Source organism: Corvus brachyrhynchos, unplaced genomic scaffold, assembly GCF_000691975.1.
Source record: "Corvus brachyrhynchos isolate BGI_N302 unplaced genomic scaffold, ASM69197v1 scaffold255, whole genome shotgun sequence".
In the NCBI taxonomy this organism is placed as follows: domain Eukaryota; kingdom Metazoa; phylum Chordata; class Aves; order Passeriformes; family Corvidae; genus Corvus; species Corvus brachyrhynchos.
Genome location: NW_008238358.1, coordinates 9,027,313 through 9,054,527, shown reverse-complemented (window position 1 = coordinate 9,054,527; position 27,215 = coordinate 9,027,313). Strand labels below are relative to the sequence as shown.

General features: G+C 37.4%; 1 protein-coding gene across 8 annotated transcripts in view; it reads right to left on the bottom strand.

Moving 5' to 3' along the window:
* Nucleotides 1–11,485: 11,485 nt before the first annotated feature.
* The window catches only part of GRB14 (growth factor receptor bound protein 14), a 43,197-nt gene continuing 27,467 nt past the window's right edge, over nt 11,486–27,215 (bottom strand). The window contains exons 5-14 of one of the 8 annotated variants that reach the window (XR_001862418.1): nt 23,987–24,124; nt 22,832–22,942; nt 22,547–22,642; nt 21,898–21,978; nt 19,456–19,572; nt 19,283–19,340; nt 19,100–19,187; nt 16,213–16,306; nt 13,182–13,982; nt 12,108–12,190 (exon numbers count right to left, since the gene is read on the bottom strand). Coding sequence is in view for 5 of the 8 variants with exons in the window: in XM_008634811.2 (XP_008633033.1) it covers nt 12,044–12,190; nt 16,213–16,306; nt 19,100–19,187; nt 19,283–19,340; nt 19,456–19,572; nt 21,898–21,978; nt 22,547–22,642; nt 22,832–22,942; nt 23,987–24,124 (930 nt within the window). In the remaining 3 variants the exon portion in view is untranslated. Of the gene's footprint in view, nt 12,191–12,244; nt 13,983–15,034; nt 15,116–16,212; nt 16,307–19,099; nt 19,188–19,282; nt 19,341–19,455; nt 19,573–21,897; nt 21,979–22,546; nt 22,643–22,831; nt 22,943–23,986; nt 24,125–27,215 lie in introns of those variants that run through there. The other 7 variants (XR_001862420.1, XR_001862419.1, XM_017735799.1 and 4 more) reach the window with 7 other exon arrangements.

The following is a 27,215-nucleotide window of genomic DNA, read 5'->3' as shown; positions in this document are numbered from 1 at the left end:
TGTCACTGGTCAAAAGAGTGAAGAGATCACTCCTTGTCTCTCCACCTCCCCTCATGAAGATGTTGAAGACTGAAATGAGGTCTCCCCTTCTCCAGGTTGACCTCAGCTGCTCCTTAAAAGGCTTCCCCCTCCAGACCCTTCACCATCTTCATGGCCCTTCTTTGGACACTGAAATTTGGATGAATAAAGTTTGGTTTAGACTTTTTATTATACAAAAAAAACCCCAAAAAATTTAAAAACAACAACAAAAAACCCCACAAAAACAAAACAAAAAAACATTAAAAAACCAACCAAACAAAACAAAGAAAGAAAGAAACAACAACCCACTCAGACTGAGGGTTGTTTCCCTGCCCTGCTCATATCAAAGATACCAGAATGCATTACAAATAATAAAATTGAGGCAGCAGTCTAATTCAATACACAGGAAAGTAGTAATATGCTGGGATTCACTGAAAACTGCTACTGATACACTTGATTGAGATATCAATTTGCTCTTATTCTTCTTCTTCCCACTACCCACAAATAACATATAGTATAATGAGAGATGAAAATCTGTTTGAGACTAATTAGACATAAAGAAGTACTTTGTACAGATTCTACTTTACCAGATGGTTTCCACTAATATTCACTAATAAAAGCCTGTTTGAGGAGCTTGCATTCAGTTAGACTGGAGAAAGCAAGAAACAGCACAACTATGTCAGCAATTAATTTCCTTAGAAAGCTTCTGTGTCAGTACTGTCCAGGAACTCTGTAGTTTTTATGGCTTCCTTTACTCTGTGCAGATTTATTTTCTGCAGTGCAAAGTACCTGACAGCCTTTCTGTAGCAAAACTGGGGGTTTTGGCTGTGAAGACAAAGTCTTAAGGGGAGTCCTGTCAATATATGAACATGCACATATTAATGTGAATCCTTGAAGGTAGTACTATCTCTGTCTTTCATTTATCATCAGTGTAAACATACTATTTACCTATCAAAAGTTTTGAACCACCACACTATGACAGAGGTCAGTCGATGTATCAAAATCTCTCTCATAAATACTGTTTCCGTTGGCAAGGTACTGATTCATCTCAAGTGTCATCAAATTATTTTTGGCACAATTTCTCTCTCTCCTGTTCCTTATTACATCACTGCACAGATAGAAATTCAGAGAAGTATATTTTCTATGAAAAGCATTTTAATTTAAGTAGTAGGGGAAACAACATAGTCCTGGCTGTTTGTCAGAAGATCTGAGGCAACATACATTTAAGCATGAATTGCAAATCCTTCCCAAGCAAACAAAATATTATCATGTAGAACCTAGAAGCTATTTGCTAAATATGACAACATACAAGTAATTAGGTTGTACACACACATTTTAGATATGAAAAGTAACCACAAAAATACCTACCTACTCAAAAAAAGGGACCCACCTCCCTTAAAAAAAAAAAACAAAAAAAATCATATTTTGTGTTTCTTAATGCCCAAGAACCATTTCAACCCATGGTCTTGTCCCTTGCTCAGATCGTCTCCATCACCTGATGACTTTTTGCCATCTTCCTGTGCTCTTTCTGGTGGGATTTCTCATTACTGATCTTCACTTAAAATTATTCTATCTTCTAAATAACATCTTGGTTCCACCCACACAAAGCAGACCAAGTGATTTGTTCCTCCTCCTTCCTCCCACACCAGTGAGAAAACAAACCTGAGGTCAGGACTGATTGTTTATTTTGCCTAAGAATCTACATCCACAGGCAGAATACTTGTCTCCCTCTGTACCAATTACACTTCTACCAACTGCATTGATATGAAATCCCTACCTTACTGAAACCATCTTAAATATGGGTGTACCTTGAATGTCCTCTGGCAGAAAGGCACCAAAAGAAGAGATTGTTTGAGATGATCTTGTGCTGCCTGTGAGGACTATTATATGTCCAGATAGAGCAGGAATAGAACACAAGAACCTCTTCACCCAACCTACTGCTAGAGCCAAGCACTCTAAACTCACATTATGATTCCTGGGACACAGAAATTCTTTGCAAGAGCACTGTACAGAGGTACAGTTTATAGACAGGTTATTTTGTTTGTTTAAAAAAGAAAAGAATGGAATTATTGAGCTTATTTGATACTTTGAGCCTGTATGTAAAGCGTGCATTTTTAAAAATAATCATCTGCATCATGAAGTCTGGGACATCATGAAAGATTCTATAAAGCACTTTTAAACTGTCCCAGTTATATATGTGAAAAGAAACTATAAAAATCAGAATGAATGAAAAATTCTTAAATTAGTACAAGGGCAGAGCAACAGCTTTTTTCAAAAATGGCTTTTATGCTGAACATGTTTGCAGTTTTCAAATTTATGGGTGTAGCTGTCAACATGCATATTCACTTTTAGAATATCGTCCTGGCTTAATGAGGTCTCCTGGAATGATTTCTTTTAATAAGAAGTTAACATGCTTACATATGTGATTTCCACCTTTCTACTTTTTTTAAAAATATCTAAGCTACTCTTCAGCAGAGATATCACAGTAAAGTTTAAAAGTAAACTTCACAGCACATTCAAATACTTCAACACTTCAAAGTCAGCTTCCAATGAAACTTTCAAGTAACAATTGTCAAAGCTAACTCCTAACAAGTGTAGATCCATATCTTCAGCATAAGAAACCTAAGCCAGAAAAGAGTCACAAGACAGCTGCATTTTAATTACAATTACATACCATAACCAAATGATGCCATATTAGTAAATAGAAATAAGACTTCTTATTAGTCTCTTCATCTTTGCTCAGGCCTCATAATTGCAACCCATACAATGTGTACACCTCACTTCTTTGTCTCACCATCTTTCCACCTGTCTCCAGTTTATACTGTTTCTGTTAGGCAGAGCATAAGATGTTTAGATTCAGATAATACACACAAACCTCTCAGAACAAAATCTCCCCTACAACATCTGGCTGAGTGATGGTTTGAAAATTTTCCAGTAAAAATACCAGTGCTTCACTTACTCAGAACTGCTTCATGTGACTCCACAAGTCACTGACAGAACTGGTGAGGATTTTCAGATTCATACACATCCCTGAAAGAATGTCTCAATTATGGGACAAACAGATTAAGACTCTTCCCCTGCCCCTGCAGCTGAAGTAGCTGTTCTTTTCAAATGTATTCCATTTCATCTTCTCATTCACTTTTCTGCTTTTCAGGGTTCAAACTGCCACAGATCACTTGGCTAAACTGCCATAGTTCTCTAGCTGTTACTTGGAACTTGTTTCCTCCAGATCCATCATCACTGTTCTCTTCTTAGGAGATCCCTATTTGTTTAGTTTTTCTTCTCTTGTGCTCCCCGCAAGCACTCTGATATACTAAAAAGCAAACCACACCACTATAAAGATGGTCAGTTACCTCAAGACTGATGGGGGTTTTTTTTGTCTGTATAACCTAATATAGCAGAATTTCTCCACCATCACATTTATTTGTGAAGAGTCTGTATAAGATCAAATACACATTTCTCCTACTGTTACAACTTTGCAAACATCCTAAACAGTACATGTGCATGAATCCATTAAATACCATGCTTTCAGCGCTAGATTAAGCAACTGTAGATACAGAACCAATGCTGCTTCCAGATTACATCAAAAATTTGCTCAGAGAACTTACAAACCTCTTTTCTATAGGAAAATATCTAGGAAAATAACTGAAAAAAATACTTGAGAGATTAATTTTTGCAACTAATAAAATATAATTAGAAATAATTATATACAGAACACAACATAAGTTGAAAGCCGAGAAGAACATCAATAGTTAACAGTCTTGCAACTCCTTGGATAAATGTGATGGCAAAAGCATCTTCATTCTTCCCTGTGTTTCTAAATCCATGCTGAGTGATATGGCCTTATTTCAAGTGGAAGTAGAAGCAGAAGTGGAACACATATTCCTGCAGACAAATAAGCATTTCACTTCACCACAGAACAACCTAGAATTTGTTTGCAACAAACTTCCATTATCTCTACCAAAGGGTAATACAATTCAGGTGTACTTCTTTTCCACAGGAAAGCCCTTTTAAGCATCACCTATACTGCTGGTCCTCTAGATTAGCACATTAGTTTTATTTCTAGCAAAGAAACAGAAACAATTAGATCACTCCTCTAATGGTTTTTAGTTCTATAGTGATAAGGGATGAAGAACTTTTAAAGAAAAAGTGTCATACATCTTTCACAAGGCCAAAGCCACTTCATATATAGATTCCTACTGCAAGTTCTTACCTGCAGGAAAGCTAAGGGCCAGAATGGGGGAGGTTTGGTTGGGTTTTTTGAGAGGTTTTTTTTTTTTTTCTTATGCACACACAATACAGGATAATAAGCATAAACAGCAATATCAATGTACAAGAGAAAACCATTCTTAATTTTTAGTTCAACCTCATACACTGCTCTTCATTTACCTCAAAAATAGAGATGGATATTGTTCAGTCACAGTGAACCCAGTGACCACAGTCCATCATTAAATGTAATACCAGCTACAATTTCCACTTCAGCACCAATTGAAGTATCACCTTATTACACTTTGTGAATTTCCACAAGCCCTCCAAGTTATTTTTGACATCTTTGACTCTGATCCTGCCAACACTTACACACATTATCTTAAGCATACTGAAATCCATAGCACTATGCACAGCACACAAAGTACATGCATCATTTCAGAAATGAGGACTTCATTAATTGTTCAGTACAGAAGCAAACCCCTCCAGACGTGATGTGCACAGGTTAGGAAAAATCACTCCAACGGCATAGCTATTGTTGTTCCAAGTGTTAGCATCTCTTAAAATTCTCTCAGTACCCTTCCACCCTCCCACACATATCACCTCCTTTACATTCTCCTTAAATGCCTAAAAATAACTAGCTATGCATATGGTCTGAGCACCACAGCCCTATACCATGTAACTGGGGAAAAAATATTTTAGTTTGCATGGTTGACCTCACATCCATCATCAGAAGATATTTTTCCATGAGTTATTTCCCAGAACTTAAACATTTAGCATAGGCTGCAGATTTGGCAATTGCAAAGTTCCACATTATTTAGCAGAACAAGCTTTTTTGTTAAAAAATTACCACATCAAACTACAAATTAACAAAAAAAAAAACCAAAAAAACCCCAACCTGTGAAAGCTTCATGTGCTTTTTTTCTCCCACCTGCATTCTCTCACATTGCAAAGGGATTTGAAATTATATATTTCATTTCCCTCCGTTTAAGGATTCTTTTCATTTTAGAAAGTTTTCATTGACATTAAAAACCAGTCTAAACTTACGACCTCACATAGCAACATAGAATTCCATGCCTTATTCAGGAATGGGAGACCAAACACTCATCCTTTGTTCAGCTTCAGCCACAAGGAGAAAAGCAGGAAGCACCTCGGTCAATGCGCTCTCAACTTTTTTCTATCAACATTCTTGCTCTAGCTAATGCTTTTTCCTCTGCTTCTTCCCTGTCCCCAAGTAGGTGACTGCTATAGAAGAAGCTGAAGTATCTCTGTCAAAAGTGGTGTTTTGAGTTATCTCAGAGCAAGAAAAAGGAGCAAGGACAGTTGTACATCCAAGTCAGTGCATCTCCAAGAGCACTGCAGCAACGCTTCTTGAGATTGCATTCTGCTAAGGCAGCTCCTAGGTCACAGTCTTAATTTCTCACCATCAAAGAGTCACACCTTCTATTTTACCTAAAGAACAATCATTTTTACTTACACTTATCCTCCCCACTGAGCTCCTAGCCATGCAAGCTCAGTGGGCACAGCAACACAACACTGTTGTTGGGTCTCACTCTAGTGAAGTCTGAGCTACAGTTCTGTTTCCTTCTACAGTCAGGGCTAGAAACACACACTGCACTTCATGGAACTGAGGCCTAAATACTACTACATAGAGCATAGTACTTGAGAACAAAGGCACTCTAATTTATAAAAAGAAGAGAGAAACTAAAAGACGCAACAGAACATATACATGACACCCTCCACTCATTTTCCCTTCCCACCTCAAAAACTCAGTCTTAAAAAAATAAACAAGTTCACTCACTATTCATACAAACCTCAACATATGACACACCTACTATCCAAACCCAGACCCCCACATATTTATTAAGGGCAACTCATTAACTCTGACAGTTTCCAGCTGGTGGGGCTCATCAGCATCACCTGAGGGGCAGCTGCTGCTTTTCCAGGCAGCTGGGCTGCTCCCAGCCTCCTCTTCCAGGCCTCCCAGGAGAAGCTGGGGCAGGCCTTCACCTTCCTTCAAGCCTCATCCACAGCAACTCACTCCTGTGGTGTGCCTGGGGTTATCAGCCTTGGTCTTTGGTGGCACTGCACCAGGGAGAGCTGGAAGGAGAGGGGGAGAACAGAGAGCTTTGGCTGTCCCTGCTGCGGAGTGCTGAGTTGTGCTGCCTGCCCCACCCTGCCTGCCCTGCTGGGATGGCAGCCCACAGCTCATGCCTAAGCCTCCCTCATGTCCCCAGCCCACTTCAGCTCCCAGTGTGTGGCCACGTCTCATTACCTCCCAAACCCTCTCACAGAGGTACCACAAACCAACTCACACCCCACCGCACGTACCAGCAGATGCCAAAAACTGTTCCATGTCAGCACCCTTGCCGGGCACCATCCACCTGCACTCCCCGCAGCCATAGCTGCTGCCTTGAGGACTCGCTTCTCTCAGGAACATGGGAAGGCAAGAAGCCTGGCCCCAGGACTGACTTCCGCTCCAGCTACTCCCTTAAGGGGCAGTAAAGTCATTTGTTTTCTTTCCCCCATGGAAAGGAGGACAGGCCCATCTCCTGAGCCAGCCCTGCGGGTCCAACAGCGCCAGGCTGCTCCCCCTCACGGGGGGCTCTGGAGAGGCCCTGCTGCCTACACCCCAAACAGGCCTGGCTGCTGCCACGGGCACAGCCGCGAGCGGCTCCCCCCCCACACCCCCTCAGAAACATGGTGTGAGGGCAACCCCTCCCTTGGAAACTTCACCTGGCACTGGCCCACTGCCCAGTGGCACCCTGTGGCATTAATGCACCTGTACCTTCCTTCCCATGGAAGCCCTAGGGCTCCTCACATGCTTAAGTCCAGCACGTGCTTAGACGTCCCAGGAACTGCATCTTGATAGTTTTAAATGTAAAGTTTAGGGGAATCATCTGTATTATCAGTGTTAATCACATCAAGTTCTATTTTGAAAATACGACTCACTAGTTGGTAAGAGTTTTCCCAAATTGCTTAGAAGATTAATAAAATAATCAACTTAGCAGAGGGGGAGAAAAACCACAAACTATTCCTGTAAGGAAATCACTTTATTGCCTATACATGTGAATGAGCTGTTTTAATGCTCAGGTTCACTGCCTCCTCTGCATTTAATCTCTTCCCTTTTATGTCCTACTCTGAATTTTTTTAAAAGACTTTCAGGCTTTTATAAAATTAATTATACAAATCATTAGTATTAAAAAAGTAATATAATGGTTTCAAGAACAAGCTTCACAGACTATCTGCATATTTAATCATCTCTGCTAATAAATTTTTAATCACTCATTGAGTTCAGGTTCTTGTCTTGAAGCTTAACTTGATAACAAACCTAGCAACTGGTAGAACTAATTGGTACAGAGTAAGTGAATAATTTATAAGAGGAAAAAGCACTGGGTGTTCTGGAGGTGGGCAGAGACCACAAGTCACAGATAGTTCTGGGAGGAAGCATGAAAACAGCGGCTGATTACAGGAATTTTGTGATACACTGCTGACATCCAGAGGCCAACAGTCAATACTGTTCACATATGTGAGCCAGGCTGTAAAGCGTGCTGTAAAGTCAAATTCATTAAGTTTTAAATATTCATGCATTTCATTAAAGTTAACATTAATTGCACTACCATACACATTGATTATGCATAGACCATAAGTGTTTAACCTCTGAAAGCTTGCAAGTATATTCAAGTAATGGGGTATGTCCCATCTTCGATGATTTCAGCTACAAAGTTGAAATTAAAAATGGAATGCATTACAGTGTGAGTACTAGAATAGTACTTTGAAATACTGGAACAGTAATAAAAATAATAATTTTTCTAATCAAACAGAAACACTGGTGTAAGCTGCAAATTGCTTTGTATTTTTCTAAACTAATTTAATAAAGGTAGCAAAAACTAGATATAAGATTTCTTAAAGACAAATGCTAGATGGATTTGCAAACCACAGCTAATAAATAGGTTTAAACAGTTAAGACTAATCGGTGAATGAGTGGCTTCTGTTTAGATGAAGATGAGTAGCTTTTAAAAAATGTTACAACAAAAAAAAAAGGCTATTCTCTTGAAATAAGCTGATTTTAACTTGAGATACCCCAAGCTCACTATAGAATAATTCTACCCCCAGGGAAGCACAAAATGCTACCATTCTTAAACCAGGATGTAACAGAGAACATTTGACAGAAATTCAATTATCCTTGAAAGATCCCACTTGTAGCTAGTTACATACATAATCCTCTTTTATTTAATGGGTTAAAGCTCTCTTTCAAAACATTTAGTTGGATGGCTCGAAGACTTACTACATTTCAAATAATTCATTAAGTGACTTAATAAGATTGTTAAGTAAAAACACTCAGAAGTTTAAAAATGTCATTTAATGCTGCCCATGCAACCTTAATTCCGGCCGTGTATATATATGCGTTACGAAACAGCAGTGAATTAACTTTTAATCTCCTTTGAGCCAAGATTTTAAGATTGGAAACTAAGGCACAAAGGGCATACCAACAAATACAATGCTGAGCTTTAGCACAATCTCTGCAATAGCTCTCATCTCACAGAGCATAGCCCTGCAGGGCTAATTACCCCAGATAGCAAGCTAGGCTTGTGCACTTACGCTGCTTCTGGTACCTCTGCATGGCAAGCTCAGTTCTCTCTTCCTGGCAGTGCACTACACATAAACACTCACAGAAGCATAAAATTTTAAAACTGAAGAAAGCATGAAGAGTTTTTCAAATACCATGCCTCAGGTGCTCTCACACTGACTTTCCATCAAGGTAAATACATACCATTTCTTTAAGTATTAAAAAAAACCCATTTCGCAAATAACACCACTTTCTATTGTTCTGTTTAAAAAAAAAAAAATTCTGCCCTTAGCACTCTGTGAGGTAGATATAACATAGATATAACATTGTCCACATTTTGTAGAGAAGCAAATGTTGGAGACAGATAGACCGGCTTGCCCAAAATAGTACTGATTTCTTCCTGAGCTGTTAACAGTTCCTGATTAGCCAATTCTCTTTGTGAAGGTGGGCACTAAGTGTAGTATTCCTAATTAGAAGTGACAGTTAACACAGTGAAATTCTGTCTAAATAGCATTGCCTACACCCCCAAAGAACTTTATGGTCAGACATCTCATGGGTGATCTCATCATAGAAATTCCTTGCTGTTTTTTCTGACAGGTTGCTAGCAAGGATCTTGAACGTCACGTATCAACCGCTTGTACCATTTAGTACATCTGGAAGAAGTCTGGGATATCAGAATATTTTTTCTTTTGAGGGGTGGTGTTTGGTTCTTTGCTTTTACACATTAAGACTACCTCCTTCATGTTTGTTTCTTCAGTAATATTTAAACAAGGAGGTAGCCTGTGAAGTCATTTAAACACCAAACTAGATTTTATTAGTTTTATGGGCTTGTTTTTTTCTGGCATAGTCACAAACAACCACGGAGTTCAGGAAAGGTATATAAAGAGATTATGTATTCTCAGCAACATTTCAGTTTAGATTTTAATTAAGGGAGCTGTCAAAATGCAGGAGGAAATGCTTTGCAGTGTAAGAAAGTTTTGAACTTGACAGTTAAAAAATTTCAAATGTCCAAATCCCATAGCTCATTAAGAAATACTTCCTTTTACTTGGGTTTTTTTATTATTATTATTTTGGTTTTTCATTTTTTTCAATTTCATTTGTGAGACAAAAACTGAAAAAGCAGGCAAAGCTTCTTGATGGTCAATGTCTCTCCACCATGTGACATAATCCCTACATTCTCTTTTCTTTTCTTATAGGTCCAAAGGTAGCAGGTACTCACTCACTGAGCTGAGTTGGCTTCTCTGTCAAGCATGCATACAAATAAAATAAAACTTACAGCAAAGCTTTCACATGTCCAAGTAGAAATGGACTACAATAGACAACGCATTTGTCAAGAGATGATTAAAAGAAAAAGGATGCAGAGAATGTTTGTCCTTATTCTATACCAACATCTGAAATAAAGCTACCTGAGAAGCAATCACATTATTAAACTCAACCTGAAGAGGTTTTAATTAAAATTATTTTTTTAGAGTATAATTTGAAATTACGTTTGAGGTTTAAGAGTTAAAATTATTAGACTGTAAAGAGTTTTACAAGGCTTTCCTAATGTAATGAGCTTAGGCACCACATATGTTGCATCTTTGGTACACATTAGGAAGAGTTGCTTTTTTAATGAGCTTTAAAAACTGCATTTGCATACCAGAGGAAAAGGTCAGTGATGTGTGGATCAAGTCGGTAAATTAAGTATCACAGTATTATGTTATTATGCTTGCCTTCCAGAGACACACAATAACAAAACCACAGGCTACAGTTACCATACTGTTCTAATGCTTCCATCTCCATGACCTTGTCAGCTGACACATCCTGGCCCTCCTGTGCCTCAGGGCCCACTGGCTCCATCCCTCGCCCAGGCCTCCTTTACCTTCTCTCCCACCACCTCCTACAGCACAACAGCTGCTATGCCTGACAGTCAGGGAACCCAAGCAAGCACAGGAAGGGGGAGCTGGATTCAGTGTGACAGCCCATCTTCAAACACCACTTTTACTCCAGCCTTTACCCTATGTAAAGATACCCAGGACAACTTCCTGAACCATCACAACAAGATCAAATCTCTTGGACAGCAAAGCATCAGGATGGGGATGCCTCTTTCAGTCCAAGTACCATTCCACTCAACTTTTTGTTCAAGGATGCAGCAGTATCAACTCTCTTTCAAAATACCAAAAATAACTTTTAATGCTGTGGTCCAAAATTTGACCGGGTCTACTTGCACAGTTCTTTTTAGCTGGAATGTTAGACACTTGGTAAGCTGTAAAGACTGCTTCATTGGTAGCTACATTGAGGTTTTTTATGCAATAAATAATAAAATAAGCTAGGAACTGACTGCAAATACACTTTCATGAGGTTTTCAGCGGAGTAAAGTCCACTGGATTTACCTTTATTCGTAAGTATTGTAAATTATTGTTAATTTGCAACTATTATAACATTACCTTTATTTTTAAGGGCAATTGAAATCAATTCCCTCCTCAGCTGTGCAGAGATCCACACTACTCAACAAGTCTTTCTGCCTCTCTTTGTGTCAGAGATTATAGGTATACACTGAACCACATTATGCACTACATAATAATTTATGCATGTTTATACATTTCACAGCCAAGTAAGTGACAGTCCAGCTCTGTATAAAGACGTAGATTTAGTCATTAGATTAGAGGAGAAAATCCTTTAAAATATTACAACAAGAACAGCACAACTCAATACAACTGAGCAGTTATAAGTGGTTTTAATGATTTTTCACTTTTTGGATATGATAATCCTCAAAGTAGCATTCAAAAATATAGTGCAAAATATTTATTCATTTTATTTACAAATAAAATGTGCAGTTCAGCTTCTTATCCTTGCCACAGTAAATGTTATTCTTTTATGTGATGAACAGAAGTTATGAGAACCATTCATAGAGAAAAAAGTTAATTTTAAACCTAAGAACAAAGACCTTCTTTCAGTTATATTTTTGTAGGAGTTACACAATATTTTTCAAAGGTGTTTTCAGTTGAAAATAAAACCCAGAAAGTCCAAGACAACACTAAAGAATTACATTGGAAAGAATGGTTTTTCAAAACCATAAAGTTAATTTTGCTGTGACAATCACAAAGCAAAGTTCTTATCTACATAGAATATAAATTTTTTTTGCAGCTTAAACATAGAATCTTTACAATGTAATGGGGTTTTTCCCCCTTTTTGCTATACAAATTTCCTTTAGGGGAAAAAGTATACTAGTATCTTCCTCTCCCTCAGATGAAACAACAAACGCTTTGGTTAAAGAGCAATTCGCGCACAATAGTGTTTTAACTTGCAAGGCAGCACTCCTTTATTAAGTTGGTAGAATTCCACTAGCTGGATGAGATCAGTAAATCTGGTATGACCATCATCAAGGGTATAGAACAGCTTCCCATCATCTTCCAACTGTAAAAATGGAAAAACAAGATTCAGTAAAATCCTCTTTTGCTATGGTATTTCTTTCTGACTGGAATACGTGTTTGACATGTGTCCTTACAGACCAATGTATTATAATCTTATGAATACCGTGAGCAGGAAAAATACAGTGATCATTTACACAAAAAATAAACAACAGAAAAACATTTTTTTGTATTATTTGACTTCAAGTACACACCTTAAAGGAAAGAACAGTTAAATCAGTATAGGAATACTCTTTCTGCACTAACAATACTACTCCATGCCTTTGCTTTGGAATTATAGATGGAGTTAATATGAACCCAGAGTTCTTACAGAGGTGACATGAAACAACCAAGTTTGAAGTTACTCATGGATTTCAACCTTTGTTCCACTCACTTCCATGATTTTCTATCACTTTTGTAAGGTGTGATGAGGCTACACACCAGTGCAGCGGTGTGCTGGGTGGTATTAGCTACACAAGACACTGCCCATCACAAGAGTAACATGCTTGCTCTAGTAGTATGGTCTTGGTTGCAGGAGGAAGAATTGCCACAGCTCCAAACACTCGTATTAGCACAGACACAGAAGAGAAAGAAGAAACTTCAATAGATACCATTCCTTTTGACTTTTAGATGCTTAAAAATTTGCAATCAGTATTTCCCTCTTCTAAGTTACTGAATGTTAGCTCTTGCACAATTTGTATTGCACTGCTGACTATATAATTTCTTGATTTAGTTCCTCTACTGCTGATTTGTCTAATATCAAGAGGATTAGTGAAATAGTAACTATTTGGTATTCATGTAAATATAGGGTGAAAAAACATATTTAAACTATTTTTAAAAAGAAAAGGGGAAAAAAGATACTTTATAAGATTGGAAAAGTAGCGAACAAAGGATCCTGAAGTAGGGCTAGCACAGAGTAGCAGATGGTGTGCTAGGGGAAGATGCAACTACCCTACTTGAATACAGAGGAAGGGAGAAGATATAATTAGCTGTCTTACCTGTAATTAAGATGTTTTATCTGAAACAGCTGTTGAACTGCTTATGACTCCTGGTTATTCTACCCCTTTCTACCATGTCTGGAAGTAGTTTGTAATTTCTTTATTCTCAGATTTTGGTCAAACCAGGTCAAACACTGCTAGTTCAGGAATTACCAATGTGTGAATGTGTAAACTACTGTGCTCCAGCCAAGAACCTGAAAATGGATTATCATTCATTGGACTTTCTTTATGCATGCAATTTTCCTTCCAACACAGGCGAGGAGAGTTAACAATTCAAATGTCTGTTATCCTCCTAACAAGTTAATTCCAAACCTTGAAATAAATACCAGACAGATTGCTAATTCTAAAGCTATCAATATTTTGCAAAGTAAAAACTCACATCGAAGTTCTGTTGCCCAAGAACCTAGCACCTTCTGCAAGCCAAGAAGGCTGTTATGAGAGAACATTTATTAGAAAAAGACAGTCCCAGAACTGTGTATCAACTCTTCATCTTTCATATGGACAAAATTTCAGGATAGAATACACTGACGTGAACTTGCATCAGCTCAGAGTATAAAGGCTGAAAAATACCTTGAAACTAACAAGCTCTTCAATTTTCACAGTACAGGATCCCAAAAGTATCCCAAAGGTTTCCTTTTGAACTTTTTACAATCAATTCCCTACTACCCACCTGCAATACCTGTTGCACAGGTTACCAGTGTTAACATGAGGCACCTGTTAACATGGGTGAGGCATGAACTAGCACGGTGCACACCCTATCTAAAAGGAGACATTTTTAAGTGCAGCATAACATGAAGCAACCTAAAATACAAGAGAAAAATAATGTATTTAGAGATTGAATTGTTTTTACCTGTAAAACTGCTTTCTAAATGACATTTATTTATTTACATTTTGTAGGAAAGTTTGCCTTCACAATGGCTGGAAACAAGTAAGAGCTTAGAAGAAAAGTAGAATTTGAAATTCAAAGAGAATTTTTGATCTCCAACTAATAAGCTATGGAGTTACTACAGTAATACAAAATGCCTTGTTTCTTAGAAAATGAACACTACATTTAGATCAGCAGCAACTGGAACTAAAGCCCTTCCTCCCTCAAACAACAATTTTCTGAAATCTTTAAAGAGCACTGTTCTAGCAAAACCAGCATGTTTAAGTCAGGGTATTGAGAATGGAATGAGGGTACTGAATGCAACCAGAAACTGACAGAAAGGAACTGAAATATGCGGATATTTGTGGGACAAACAGCTTCCATGCTGACATACTCTCTCTGGATTAAGCTGTTCTCATCACAGATTTATTTTTTCTGGTTACTAGCATAGGCATACTCTCTCTGGATTAAGCTGTTCTCATCACATTTATTTTTTCTGGTTACTAGCATAGAAGAAATTGCTTTACTTAAAAAACAATTCAAAAATGTTTCCTTCAAGTAAGTCAAGTTTCACAATGAAATGGTACAGGTCTTCTCGATGAACAGCATGGAAAATATGACCCAAGTCTATAGACAATGATATCAAAACAAAGAATTCCTAGAGCCTCCAAAGATCCCACAACAGGAGAACAAGGTTTTAGCACAATCTTTTGAAGGGAAGAAGAGAATCATCCATTTCAGAGGAAACTGAAGATAACTACAACTTCCTGCTACATCTGTGGTTAGAAGAGAGGGTCTGTTTCCTGATAGGGAAAGAAAATTGTCTCTTAAATTTGAGAGTTAAAGGACATCCCAATAAAGTAGAACCATACACTCTTTGTATGGAGTTCAGAAGGTTTTCTAAGCCACACAGCAGTTATACCAATGTAAATACTAGAAGCGACTACAGTCAATAGATGCATAGAGATCTTACACCTGGGATTCTTACCATGGATTATGTGTTGATGACCCCATGGAATCCAGGGCATAGCTATCACTTTTGGATGAAGGACTCCTCCATTGTCTGTACCTAAACACAACAAAATCCTGGACAGTTCTTCTAGCTAACACTGATCCACTTCTTTCATCCTCTCAAATAATTCCTTCCATTTTATTCTACATGAACTTTTTTTAGGGGAGGATATCAGCTACAAGCCCTAGGTAAGGCATACAGAAATTTAGTGAATGATCATAGGGTATCAACAGATCAAAAACAGAAAAAAAAGTGCCACTTGACTAATTTCTACTGAGAAACAGTGGAATCTGCCAGAAACTTCAGCAGGAAGATCCATGGAGGGCTAGAGTATTATGTGGTCTGGAAGAAAGGTTCTTGTAAAGAGAGATGAAAAAGCTCTGGGTCTGCTCAGTTATGTCAAGTATCTGCGGCCAAAACACAAAATGCTCAAGTGTTTCTCATCTCAAGAGAAGCAGCATGTAAAGAAACCCACATAAACCACCTCGTGAGAGAGTGGAAGCAATGGGGATGGCTGACCATTCTGGCAGGAGAACTGGACAGTATGTTAAATAAAAATTAACAGAAATATGATTTCAGCTTAGGAAATTTCAGCTTACCTATAAAACAGCTGGACTAAATAAGGAATTTTTTTTGTTTTGTTCCCCTGAAGAAGACCTGGACATGACTATACCACAGTAACAAGAAGAGAAGTCAACAAAATATGTTTGACTACAAATATTGATACTATCCTGAACAGAAGAGTCAGTGAGATATGGACACACATCTTAGGCAGTCCAAAAGAGATGACTAAGGAGTTGTGTACATACTGAAAATTTAAAAGGAAACATGAACTCTATTAATACACGATTTCCATGTCATCAGGGTTGCTTCTATTCCAGTTGAAATAGATTTGTTTAGTTTTTCAAGAAACTTTTTAGGATTTCATAACACTAGTCAAGCTTTAGAACAAATCAAACAGCAAAGCTCAAAAATATTCAAGTCTGCTAAAGAATACTAATTATATTTAGTAATATTTGGTATTTATGATACAGGTATGATGTTTACCTCTTCTACAAAACAGCAAAAGAAGAAAAAATCCATCAATATTCTATCACAGTTATTCAATTGTTTGGTTTTACAACTCCATTTGTAAACTGAAAAAACTTACTTACTGGTACAATTTGAAAATGTTTTATTTTTAATCCATGACTCAGTGACAATACAAATGTTTTGGGGTTACTTTGGCTATCACGTACCAGGAATACCCTAGAAGAGATTGAAAAATTTCAAAGTAAGATCATTTGAAATCCTTTTGTAAATATCCAGTTAAAACTGTTCTAAATTTGTTACAGTAAGTACTAGTGAAAAGCGTAAATAATATCAATTACGTAAGTTAGGCTTTTAATCAGTATTTCTTTGCAAATATATCACTGGGAATACTTACTCTTAAATTCTTCTTCACCTTGTCTATTATGTGAAAAACATGCATTCTCAGAATAAATGACACTGTAGGCGTTGGTTTTTACACTGCATAGAATTACAATACATCTCTTCAGACAGAAAAGCACCCTCAAAGTTTGTGCTTTGAACAAAATTTTTCTTTGGACTCTGACTTGAGAAAACTTGAGTTTTCTAAATCACAAGCATTATATCACAAGCAACATATAAATCACAAAAATCAAAAGGTAGTTAAACAGGAATTTGACAGAACAGGTAATGCAAGACACACAGAATGTTTTTCACATCTGGCCAATCCTCATAAATGCACTCTCATTTCTGCACAGTAGCAAAATTCCCAACAAGACAGAGCTATACACTGCTTGCTTTATGGAATCATTATTGAAATCATGACACTGAATGGCCAACAGTGCCACTGCAACTTATTCACTGATACATTATTCCAGTCAGAACGTGGACGAACATAACTTTTTTTTTTTTTTTTTGCCATAGTCCTGGTAGAATAATTTGGTACAAGCAAAGAATGATTACCAGCATGAGACACTTTGCATTGAATCACCTGATTTGGAATACTGGCAGAGAACATTTTGGAGGACAGGGAAGAACCTGATTGATAGATTTGCAGTGGAGAGAGTCCGAACCACTTGTACTGTGCAGGTGTGGAACAGATATAGCTGACCAATGTACCAAACAAGGGAAATGGAGGGACAGCCATAGGCAAGCATGCTCCTCTTTCAGGACACAAAGGGAATGGGCAAAATGGACTTGCAGGTATCAATCAAGCAAGCATTAGTGACCACCTAATCGTAACTGTTTGCCCCACCACACACCAGAAATGAGAGCCCAGCTACTATATGAAAAGAAAGAATTTCAAGAGGGATAAAAAAAAACAGCCAAAGGTTTGCAGTGGATTTTCACTGACTACCGGCATAGATTCAAAATACTAATTTCATTCTTAAAGTTTTTAAGAGTTCTACTTTTACGAAGTAAGAAGCTATCTGGAATTAAGACATTTGGAGTCCATATAATCATTACCATCCCTGTGCAGTCTAGTTAGAGCCCCGTTACTAACGCAGTCACGCCCGAGGGCTGCTGCCAGCTCAGCGTTCGGCACGGGCAGGGACAGTCGGAGCGCCGGCAGCGCGGGCTCTGCTCAAACCGGCTCGCTCCCACCACCTAGTGGGCTCTCACCCTCCCCGGGACACGAACGCGACTCTTCACAGCAGTTACCACAGATCCCATAGATCCTGTGCATTAACTCAGTATTTTATGTATTTGTCATTAATGACTGGCGCTTCATTTTATTCAGAAAAATGACACTGTAAAAATGTGCCACTTTGCAAATATTCAAAATGGGGTCTCTACACCCAATTACTAGGATCCACATTAAAGGATACACAGTGTAATCACTTTGATGAGGATTTATGTTCCCATTCATCAGTTCTTTTAAAGTACATTTTCTTACTTTTTTCCTTGTTTTATCACACATATAAGCAACGTTTCTTCTCCCTCAGATAAAAAGACCTTTATTCTTTTCTAACATAATCACAATAGACCTACTTTAGCTGTCAAAGAACCTTTAAAAGCTTTATTATGAAGAAAGGGTTGTAGTTCACATAATCTCAGAAATGTTAGCTGGAAGGAGCTTTTTAGACATGCTGGATGACTCCAGTCAACTTCTCCCTCATAAAATTCTCTGAATCACCAGTTGCACTTTTTCATGGGCCTTTTGGTAATGCTCTTTTTTCACAAAAGTGGAAGTCCAATTAACCATCCTTGTGCTGATTATGACTGGGCTTGTCTCTCTTTCCTCCCCTTCACTTTTTTTTTTCCTGGAGCCCTTTCTGTAGATGTAGAAAACAGTACTACAACATACTTTATCTAAAAAATATAAAACTGAAGGAATCCAACCAGGAATCTGATGTTCCAGGTATCTAACTGGAAACAGACTCAAAGAAACTGAGATTTTTATGGAATTACTCATTGAATGAAGGAGGCCCAAGCTTACATTTAATACAGGACTAAAGATAAAAATGCAGAAATGAAAAGCAGGAGGATTTGAACATAAAATACCTACTTGCTTTGGCATTTTTAATTAATATTTAAATGAAATATTTTAAAATTTAAAGACTTATCCTAACACTTACTGTTTACTATTAAAGGATGACACAATTTTTAGTCAATTCATGAGAAAAGAGCATATTTTTTTCCAATGTCTGTCCCAGCACATTATCTTAGAATAATTTTTTTCAGACTTCCTTTTATTCTTTCATCACTAATTGAGATACAAAAGACAGTGGTGCCAAGGTTGACAGTTCCCAGAGAATACTGTGCAAAGACACAGCTCAAGTGCTTGGCTCTGAACAGACATAAGTAATCGGTCAGTGACAGAATCAAAGTCTTAGATCACCACTTCATTGCTTCCAAATGATACAAAATAGGAACCAACTGATCCCCAGATAGCCCTATATAAACGAACTTTTATTCCTATTAGGAAAGTGCAAACTCCTCCTGCCTTCACCTCCCCACAATAACAGGCACGTGAAAATAGTTGTTGGTTAGAAACATGTCTCAGAGAAGCTATGCAAAGAATTAACTTACCCATCTACAAGTCCATGCTGCAAAATAAGTCTCTGAGCCTCTTCTCTAGAGATTTTATGATGAAACCATGACTGAGATCTGTGTATAGCTGTAGAAAAAAAAAAAATCAGTGAAAAAACACTTTCCCTTTATTGAAAGAACCAGTTACTGCGTTTCTCTGGCAAGGAATTAACTCACACATACCCATGTTAGACATGGCAATAGGACTACCATGTGAGTTGAGTCGGAGACACCCTCTCCTCTGCATGAGAAAGAAGCAAAAACATGACTTCAAAGCTCTTTTGTTAAAAAAAAAAACAAAAAACCAAACCTCCAAACCAGAAAATACTATTCTGATAAATCAAAAGTGTTTATACCCGCCATGCTAATCCTTCTTCAACTGCAACTGACAGGGCTTCTGTTGGATTTTCTATAATTCTGCTTCTGTGTCCTGAGAAATCCATTGCTACTAAAGAATTTTCTGAAATGCTTCTCTGCAACAAAGAAAAATAAATTTAGTTTTCTCATTTTTTATAAGATTCATCATTTAATAGCGAGCTTCTGAGAAAACATTATGTTTTGTAAGTGATATTTCAAGTATTGGCAGTGTTTCCCATCAGAGCCAAACTCGTTGTACCCTAGGGAGCATTTGTAATTCCAGTATGCTGCTGCAAAGCTCAATTTTACAGTCTGGCAGGACAGATCATCTTTTTGCATTACTGCAAGGGATGATAAATACATCACCTTACCATAAACTGTATTTATATTTTTAACTATAACTAGCCCTCTGCATGTCAAAACAAGTCAGGAAACTGTTATTAAGATGTCCAAGTAACAGGGAAAAAAAGGTAAAATACAGAATTATTATATATAATGATCAAATGAAAAAATATTCAAAATATTTCATTAGAAATATGTCAAATTTATTTATTTGCTATATAAACTTCCATTCAGTTTACCATATTTAAGCATTGAAAACAGCAATTTTTATGGAGTGTAACTTCTATTTTAATACATCCCTTCTAACTCTAATCACAGACTCAATAACAGCAGCATCTGTGTCTTGGGGTGACTTGGGGTCTATTTTTTCCCGAACCTGGTGGGGGAGGGCTGGTTGTAACCTGCCCTCTCTCAGAGGATATATTTCCAAATTTGTCCAAACTGGCACAGTCTGTTATAAAAAAAGCTTGGGTTTTTTTCTCTCAGTGAAGATCAAATTTGTAACAACTGAATAAGAACACTGAAGTTTGACAAAACAGTCCTAAAAATCACCAAAATGTTTCTCAGAAACCAAGGTTTACAAAATCAGGTTGTATAAAGATTGCAATGGCTCAAATGTTGGCAGGCACTGGAATATCTAATAAATAAAAGAGCATTCTAGCACTCCATAAATTAAAGCAACATCTGGACACAAGAGGCCCAGATTTCTGTAGGGTTAGCAAAGCTTCCCAGTCCAAAACCAGAGCAGCTCTGTTTTGTTCTTGCTTGGTTACAAGCATGGATGTAACTAGAAATGGAAGACAGCAATACTGTAGTTCACTTGACTTAGGTCTATCTGAGTAACTGTAACCTGTACAGAACTTTGCAAAAGTAAAAAAACAAGGGCAAAATAAGAGCAAATGTTTGCCTCTAGCAGAATGGAGGGAACTCTTTGTAGCTGACATGGTTGAGAAATTAAGGAATGTGAAATGTGGAAGCAGCTTCCTTATGAAGTATGTTCATTAGCATGTGCACTTAATCCCCAGATTATTCAATTTGCTGTTTAACTCATGAACTATACACAAGTAGAAAAACAGTGCCACAGTTAGCAGTAGGTATAGATTCTGCCTGTTAGAAGCTATGGGAGCTAAAATGCACACAACAGTGAAAGAGGAGAGAATCAGTGATGGCTCCCAGGTCCATCATAAGAGCAGCTGCTGGCTATTGCAGTAGCTTCACATGACACAAACTAAAGACATGGGCAGCGTATTAAGCACATGCTTAATAAGACATGGTTATTAGCAAGGTCACTGAAAACTACCTTTGTGAATACCTGTGATAGCAAATGCATTTCTTAGGCATTCTATCAGCAAGAACTATAATAAAAGCTAAAAAAATCCACCATAAAATCACTGTCACAGATCTCGGCAACAAGTAATTTTTATCCAATTTAGCCAACAAAAACCACAAAATGGATATAAATCATCCACGAAAAAGTCTGAAATCAAATGACTCATAAAGAGCTGGGATAACATAAGATACTAAGAAAAGGACAACCTCACCCAATCCCAACTATCTGACTTAGAAAATGGACACAGTATCTAGTACAGGCTGTTTTTTCTCCAAAACAGGGCAGACTATCTGCCAAATTATGGTCTTCCTCTGAAGTCCAGTCAGTATTACACCAGCTGAAATTCATCTCAAGTAAATATTTTATATTTTTTTAAAAATTAAAAGAGGAAGTATACTGAAAAGGATTTGTTACAACCTTCTTATTCATCAGCATGTGTAACCTTAAACACTTTGCTTCTCTTTTAATGCATTTACAGTTCTGCTGCTTTGTTTTCAAAATCTTCTTTCCATTCAACAGTAATAAGCCAATGAACTCCCAAAATACTGAAGACTTTACTAAGGGAAGAGCCTTTTAACTGGTTTGTTCTAAGTAAGAAAATTAATTAATTAGCTCTCTAGTCAGCCCTGGCAGCCCTAAATATTTTGGCAAGCGTTCGCACATGCAAGGTTTTGAAGGAGCAGGTCAGTAGTATAACTGACACAAGTTACTTGAAAAGAGCACAACAGCAGAAACATGTATTTATTCATGGAGCTACTGTGGCACATACCATAGGTGTTATATTCAAAGGGCTGCAGCCACTTCTACCTTGATATGGTTGCATGTAATTCTGATAGAGCTGCATCCCATACTAAAACCAGAAAATAACATGGTTAGCATTTTAAATTACAAACCTAAGCCAAGTAAGGTTTTTTTTTCAGATGTAAAAGATAGCACAGGCTTTACTTTACCATTAAAAACCAGGGACAAAAGCTAAGGAAATGTACATCATCATTGTTGCCGCTGCCTTTATAAATGTACACTTGTGCATTAAATACTACCCATTTAATATATTAACTGGCCCGTTCCTATTTTGTCACAAACAGTCACATTTTAAAAACATTAAAGTTCCATTCTTGTGTATTCTTGTCGCTTTGTTCAACAGTACTCAGCAATCTCACTGAATTCAACATGGTTACACAGAAGCATATGCTTAATGTTAAGAATTTTCAGGACTGAGGCATCATTGCCTCCCCTAAAATGATTCCAGAAATTTGGTCTCTCTCTACTTGTTGGGATGAAAAAAACAAGCTTTCAAAGTAAAAAATTGATATTGCTATTGCATGGGAACCTAAAAATTATGTTACTTCTCTACTCACAGCATCAAAATATCACATACCACACTTAAGCAAGAAGTTAACTCCACACAGAAAAATTACCTTGAGTAACCTAATTGCTGTCATCCAACAGGTCCTACTTTGTTCATCATCTGCACAGAGCTGTTTCAGGTCTCTGCTTCCTCCTGATTTGTTAGGCTAGAAGGCCACAGCACATTTTTTTAGCATTAAAGCATATCTTGAAGATAATACCTGTTGAAATAAAAGCCACTAATTCTCCTATTTTATAATAGACAGCTGAATATTGCTTTCAAAGCCTTAAAGAAACTTAAGCTTACCTAAAAACTGTGGCTTGCTTTAATATGTATCAGAATAATAAGCTTGTACCTTAAAGCAGAATCCATAGTTTGTTGGTGCTCCAGAAATCTTTTTGCCTGTTAAAGACATGTACATATCACTATTGCTGAATTCACAGAAAAACTGCAGATGCCTTGGCTCCTAAAAAGAAAAGCAATGTAATACAGTTAGACTACTTTTAACCAGCCTCTCCAAATAAGAAACTTGGAAGGTTACAGTTATCCTGTTCCAAAATACAGTTTTACAAACTGCAGTTTTAACCATGACATCATGAAATCTAAAAAGAGGCAACTCAATATTCATTTCATAATGCAGAGGGAAAAAAAATCAAATTAGTTAAAACGTTTATTCTTCTAGAGAGGAAAAAACCCCAAACTACAAGTTATATAATTTCTGGGAAAACTTCCACTAGATTCAAGCAATAATAAAATTAGAGGAGACAAGTTTTGAGAGCAGTATGCATTTCAAACATCAAAACAAACTAAACTTTCATAATCTGAAAAACAACATACTGTTATAATTATTACTCAGTACCACTTCTAACCATTATCTCTACCAGCTAAGCTTAATTATGCCAAGGAAGCAAACAAAAGAAATTTGCCTAAGGATAAAAACCAGCTCAATGCAAACTTTGGCAGGTAATCACAGAAAATCCAAAACAACAATAAACGTTGGTTTAAGTAGTTTATGTAAAAGGTTTCTCAACTCCAATGTTTAATATGATAAAGCTTAAATTACCACCATTAAAAATTTGAACTAGTAAAATGAAAAACTGTCCAGTGACAAATTTTGAGAATTCTTAAAGTTATCCTGTAAAAATTCTTATTTTATATAATTCATTACTATATCCATTTTTCAGAACATCTACTTATACTTCAGAAATTTAACTAGTATTTGAAAATTTATTTTAACAGGGTACTCTGTTATGAGAAATATCAACCAGAATGAAGCAAACTTACCAGGCAAAAAGAAACTACAGTTTCTAAGACAACACCTTCCCAGTTTTGTATATCCATATCTCTCTAGATTTTATCTATAATAGCTAGATTTTTTTTTTTTTATCACTACAAGTTTAATTATTTGGTTATAAATTTTGGTTGTTATTATTACAGCAAATGATAAATACATCCATATTTGCTCTCACTTCACAATTCTTGCTCTCTCTTTTTTGTTTTCCTCCCTTACCTTAGATGTACCTTTAGTGGAAAAATAAAGGCCAGATCTTCTCAAGAGAAAGTACAGTTTTTTCCATGATTTTTTTCCCTGCTCCTTTGCATACAAATAACCATGAATCTCAGGATACGTACTGGAGCTTACGAACATCTGAAAGAAAGAATCAAACATTTTTCTTTTCCTCTGAAACCAGCTTTGTGTTTCATTAACATACTCAGGGCTAAGGGGAATAACTCCTAAATACACTATCACACCACAGTAATTCAGTTATGATTGCATCTAATCCCATTAACAGTACCTCTGATTTAAGGCATGTAGAATGTTACACAACTCCAAGGTATGCTAAGCAAGTTACATATTTATATGGAACCATATGGTTTGAAATGAGAGCATTACTTCTGCAATATGCGAACTTCTGCAACTAAACCAGTGTAAGAATCCCATGCTTCAGACCCTATTTATATAAAACTGCTAATCAGTGCTAACAACAGAAGAAAAAAATTACATCCCTCCCCTCACCCACCATGTTACAAACCAGAGAAAAGAACTGATCTGAGTTAAAATTAACTCAGCAAACCACAAACTCTGAATTACAAAACCATGCAGGTCAGGCAGATATTAGCATAAAAGGAGGGAATAAAGGTCTCTGCACATGAAAGGTGCTTAAGTAGGAGCTTTAGTAGAGCCAAAACCACAGAGACTGGGCCAGTCCTCAAGACAGCTCCTGCCTCTACCCAAGACATCCAGTGGCTTCTCTTCAGCCATTTCATCAGACACTGCCAGAGGGCAACAGAGCTTTTACCTTGCTGAGGCTTAGACAGTTCTACTCAGTCTGCAAAAGTACCACTAAAAGTGAGCAACCATGTTATTAACTTTATTCTCATTCCATGTAATGCATTCATTTTTATCACTGTTCTTCCAATAACACTACTCAGAACTATGACTCTACACATATTAATCCCGAATTCTTCTATTTCCATATATGCAAAGGAATCTGTTATTACTGAGCTCTTTGAGGAACCTTCCCTCAGGACTGGTCTGTGGTATCATAAATTCTGTCAAGTCTTATAAAGAGGTATGGAACAAAGGATTTTCTGGTCAATATCTGCAGTTTTCATTGCTGAATTTTCCTCCTATCCACCGCCATTTCCAGAAAATCTTATTTGAGGAGTGAAACAACAGATTACAAGGCAAGAGATGGACTGGCCAGTACTAGATTCCAGCAGAATGAAAAAGTGAACGTGATTTTGGAAGCACACCGAGTTCTCTGGCCACTAAATAATGCAGTCCAACCAAGATACACAAGGTTTCTTTGACTTTTATTATCTTCCTGCCTTGCAGTGAGATGCATGACTGTACCACCTGCAGACCAACCAGAGCTGGTGTGAATGCAGTAACACGAGTAGGTTCCACAGGCCAGGGGAGTGCCCCAGCCCACCACCAGCACTGCATTATGAGCAGCTACACTGCTATTCACCTGAACAGTTTAATTACAGTAAGCCTAGGTACATCTATCTACACGTGCTGCTGGCACACAGCTGTGTGCAAATGCAGTTTAAGCTATTTTAGCCACACTGAAGCAGATGGGTTCGTCTTGGTACATGGTCTGGCTGTTAATCTTCCCATTTGCCACATACTAACAGGTTTACAGGTGGGAAATATAAAGGTTGAACTGGAAAAGCATAAAATCCAGAAACAAAGTCAAATGAAAGCCTTAGGAAAATCTAAATGAGTCAATGTATGCAAAAACAAAAGAGCATCTCTTTAGGCTTTAATGTCTCTGCTGAAGCTGAAAGGAGTGGTTGGCTTCCTGCCTGCACAAGTGTCTTCCCCAGGATTTCTGCCATAAGAGCTTCAAACCAGAAATGCTGTCATGAAAAACACTTTTCTTACTCAGCAGACCAAAGTGGAGGAGCAATACAATGCTAAGTTTCGACAGTCACTGTTGTACCCATGCTATCAATTAAAATAAAGTAGCAGTAATGCTAGGGAAAAGGCAATCTTAAATCCATCTTTTCCTCTCTAAGACAGCTGAGGACTGAGTGAGAAAATAGAACATGAACAAGCTGTAGTCAAAACCATTAACTGTCAGAAGGATGAGCAGTAAAAATATTTCAGAGTGAGAACTGAATGTCTGTAATAAATGCCAAAAATGAATGATAGTAGAAAAGAAAATTTCCTTGGGCTGTTTTTTTGTTTCAGGTTGGTTTTTGTTAGGGGTTTTTCATTGCTCTTTTGTTTTGTTGGGTTTTTTTTTAATAAAGGTACATACAAGTTTGTTATAAGAGGGAATGGATCCCTGTTTATGCAGATAAGAACTAATCATAATAGGACAAAAATAAGAAAAATCCTTAATACTGGAAGAAGAGGGGAGAGCTAAATGATAGTGTGCTGCAGACAGGGACTACTGATCACACAACATGCAGAAATAAACTTGCACCATCTTCCCCACACAGCGAAATACATATCCTGATACGCAGAGTGGTGTCAAAAGCCACCACGTCTGGCAGATAGTGATATAGACAGCACTAAGGACTAGATTACCATTTGATTAGCTGTAAACCAACTCATTTAAAACCAATCTGAACGGGAAACAAAGCAAATAAAAGTCTTGTGTTGCACCCCCCCCCCCCCAACCAAATAAACAACAAATGAAATCAATCAGAAAGTGAAAAAACAACAGAATGGGAAAAACATTGCACTATCTCAGATGAATATAATAATAATGAAAAACACAGAAATCCTAGATGTCACTGAATGCAATAAAGACTGAGAGCTGCATTCCTTACTATAAAACTTATTTGTCTACATGTTAAACATTTTCAATGAAAGAATGGCTGCAGTAGCAGAAACGACATCTGCTAAGGTGGATGCTTCTTGAGCATTTACACAGTGGTTTGGGGAGTTAAAGAAGCCATCATTATACTAAGACTTTGTGAATCATGTTGAATTTGATGACTGATTTCTTCAAAGATGTGATGACAGCCATGATCCAGACCAATACTACTAGGAATGAGCTGGATTTTTACCCTGAACCTGCTGAAAAATTTTGGGGGCACCAAGTAATTCTAGTGAAGAATTGATTCTGAATCTCAATATTGTCTCCTGTAGACTTCAGTCCACCTGAGAGGTTAAGACTGGGAGGCCAACAAAACCTAGAGCGGAAGACAGAGTAAGGCAATGGGGAGATTAAAACAACATCCAGGAGATTGACAAGAGGCTGAAATTCAGTGCAGGTCTG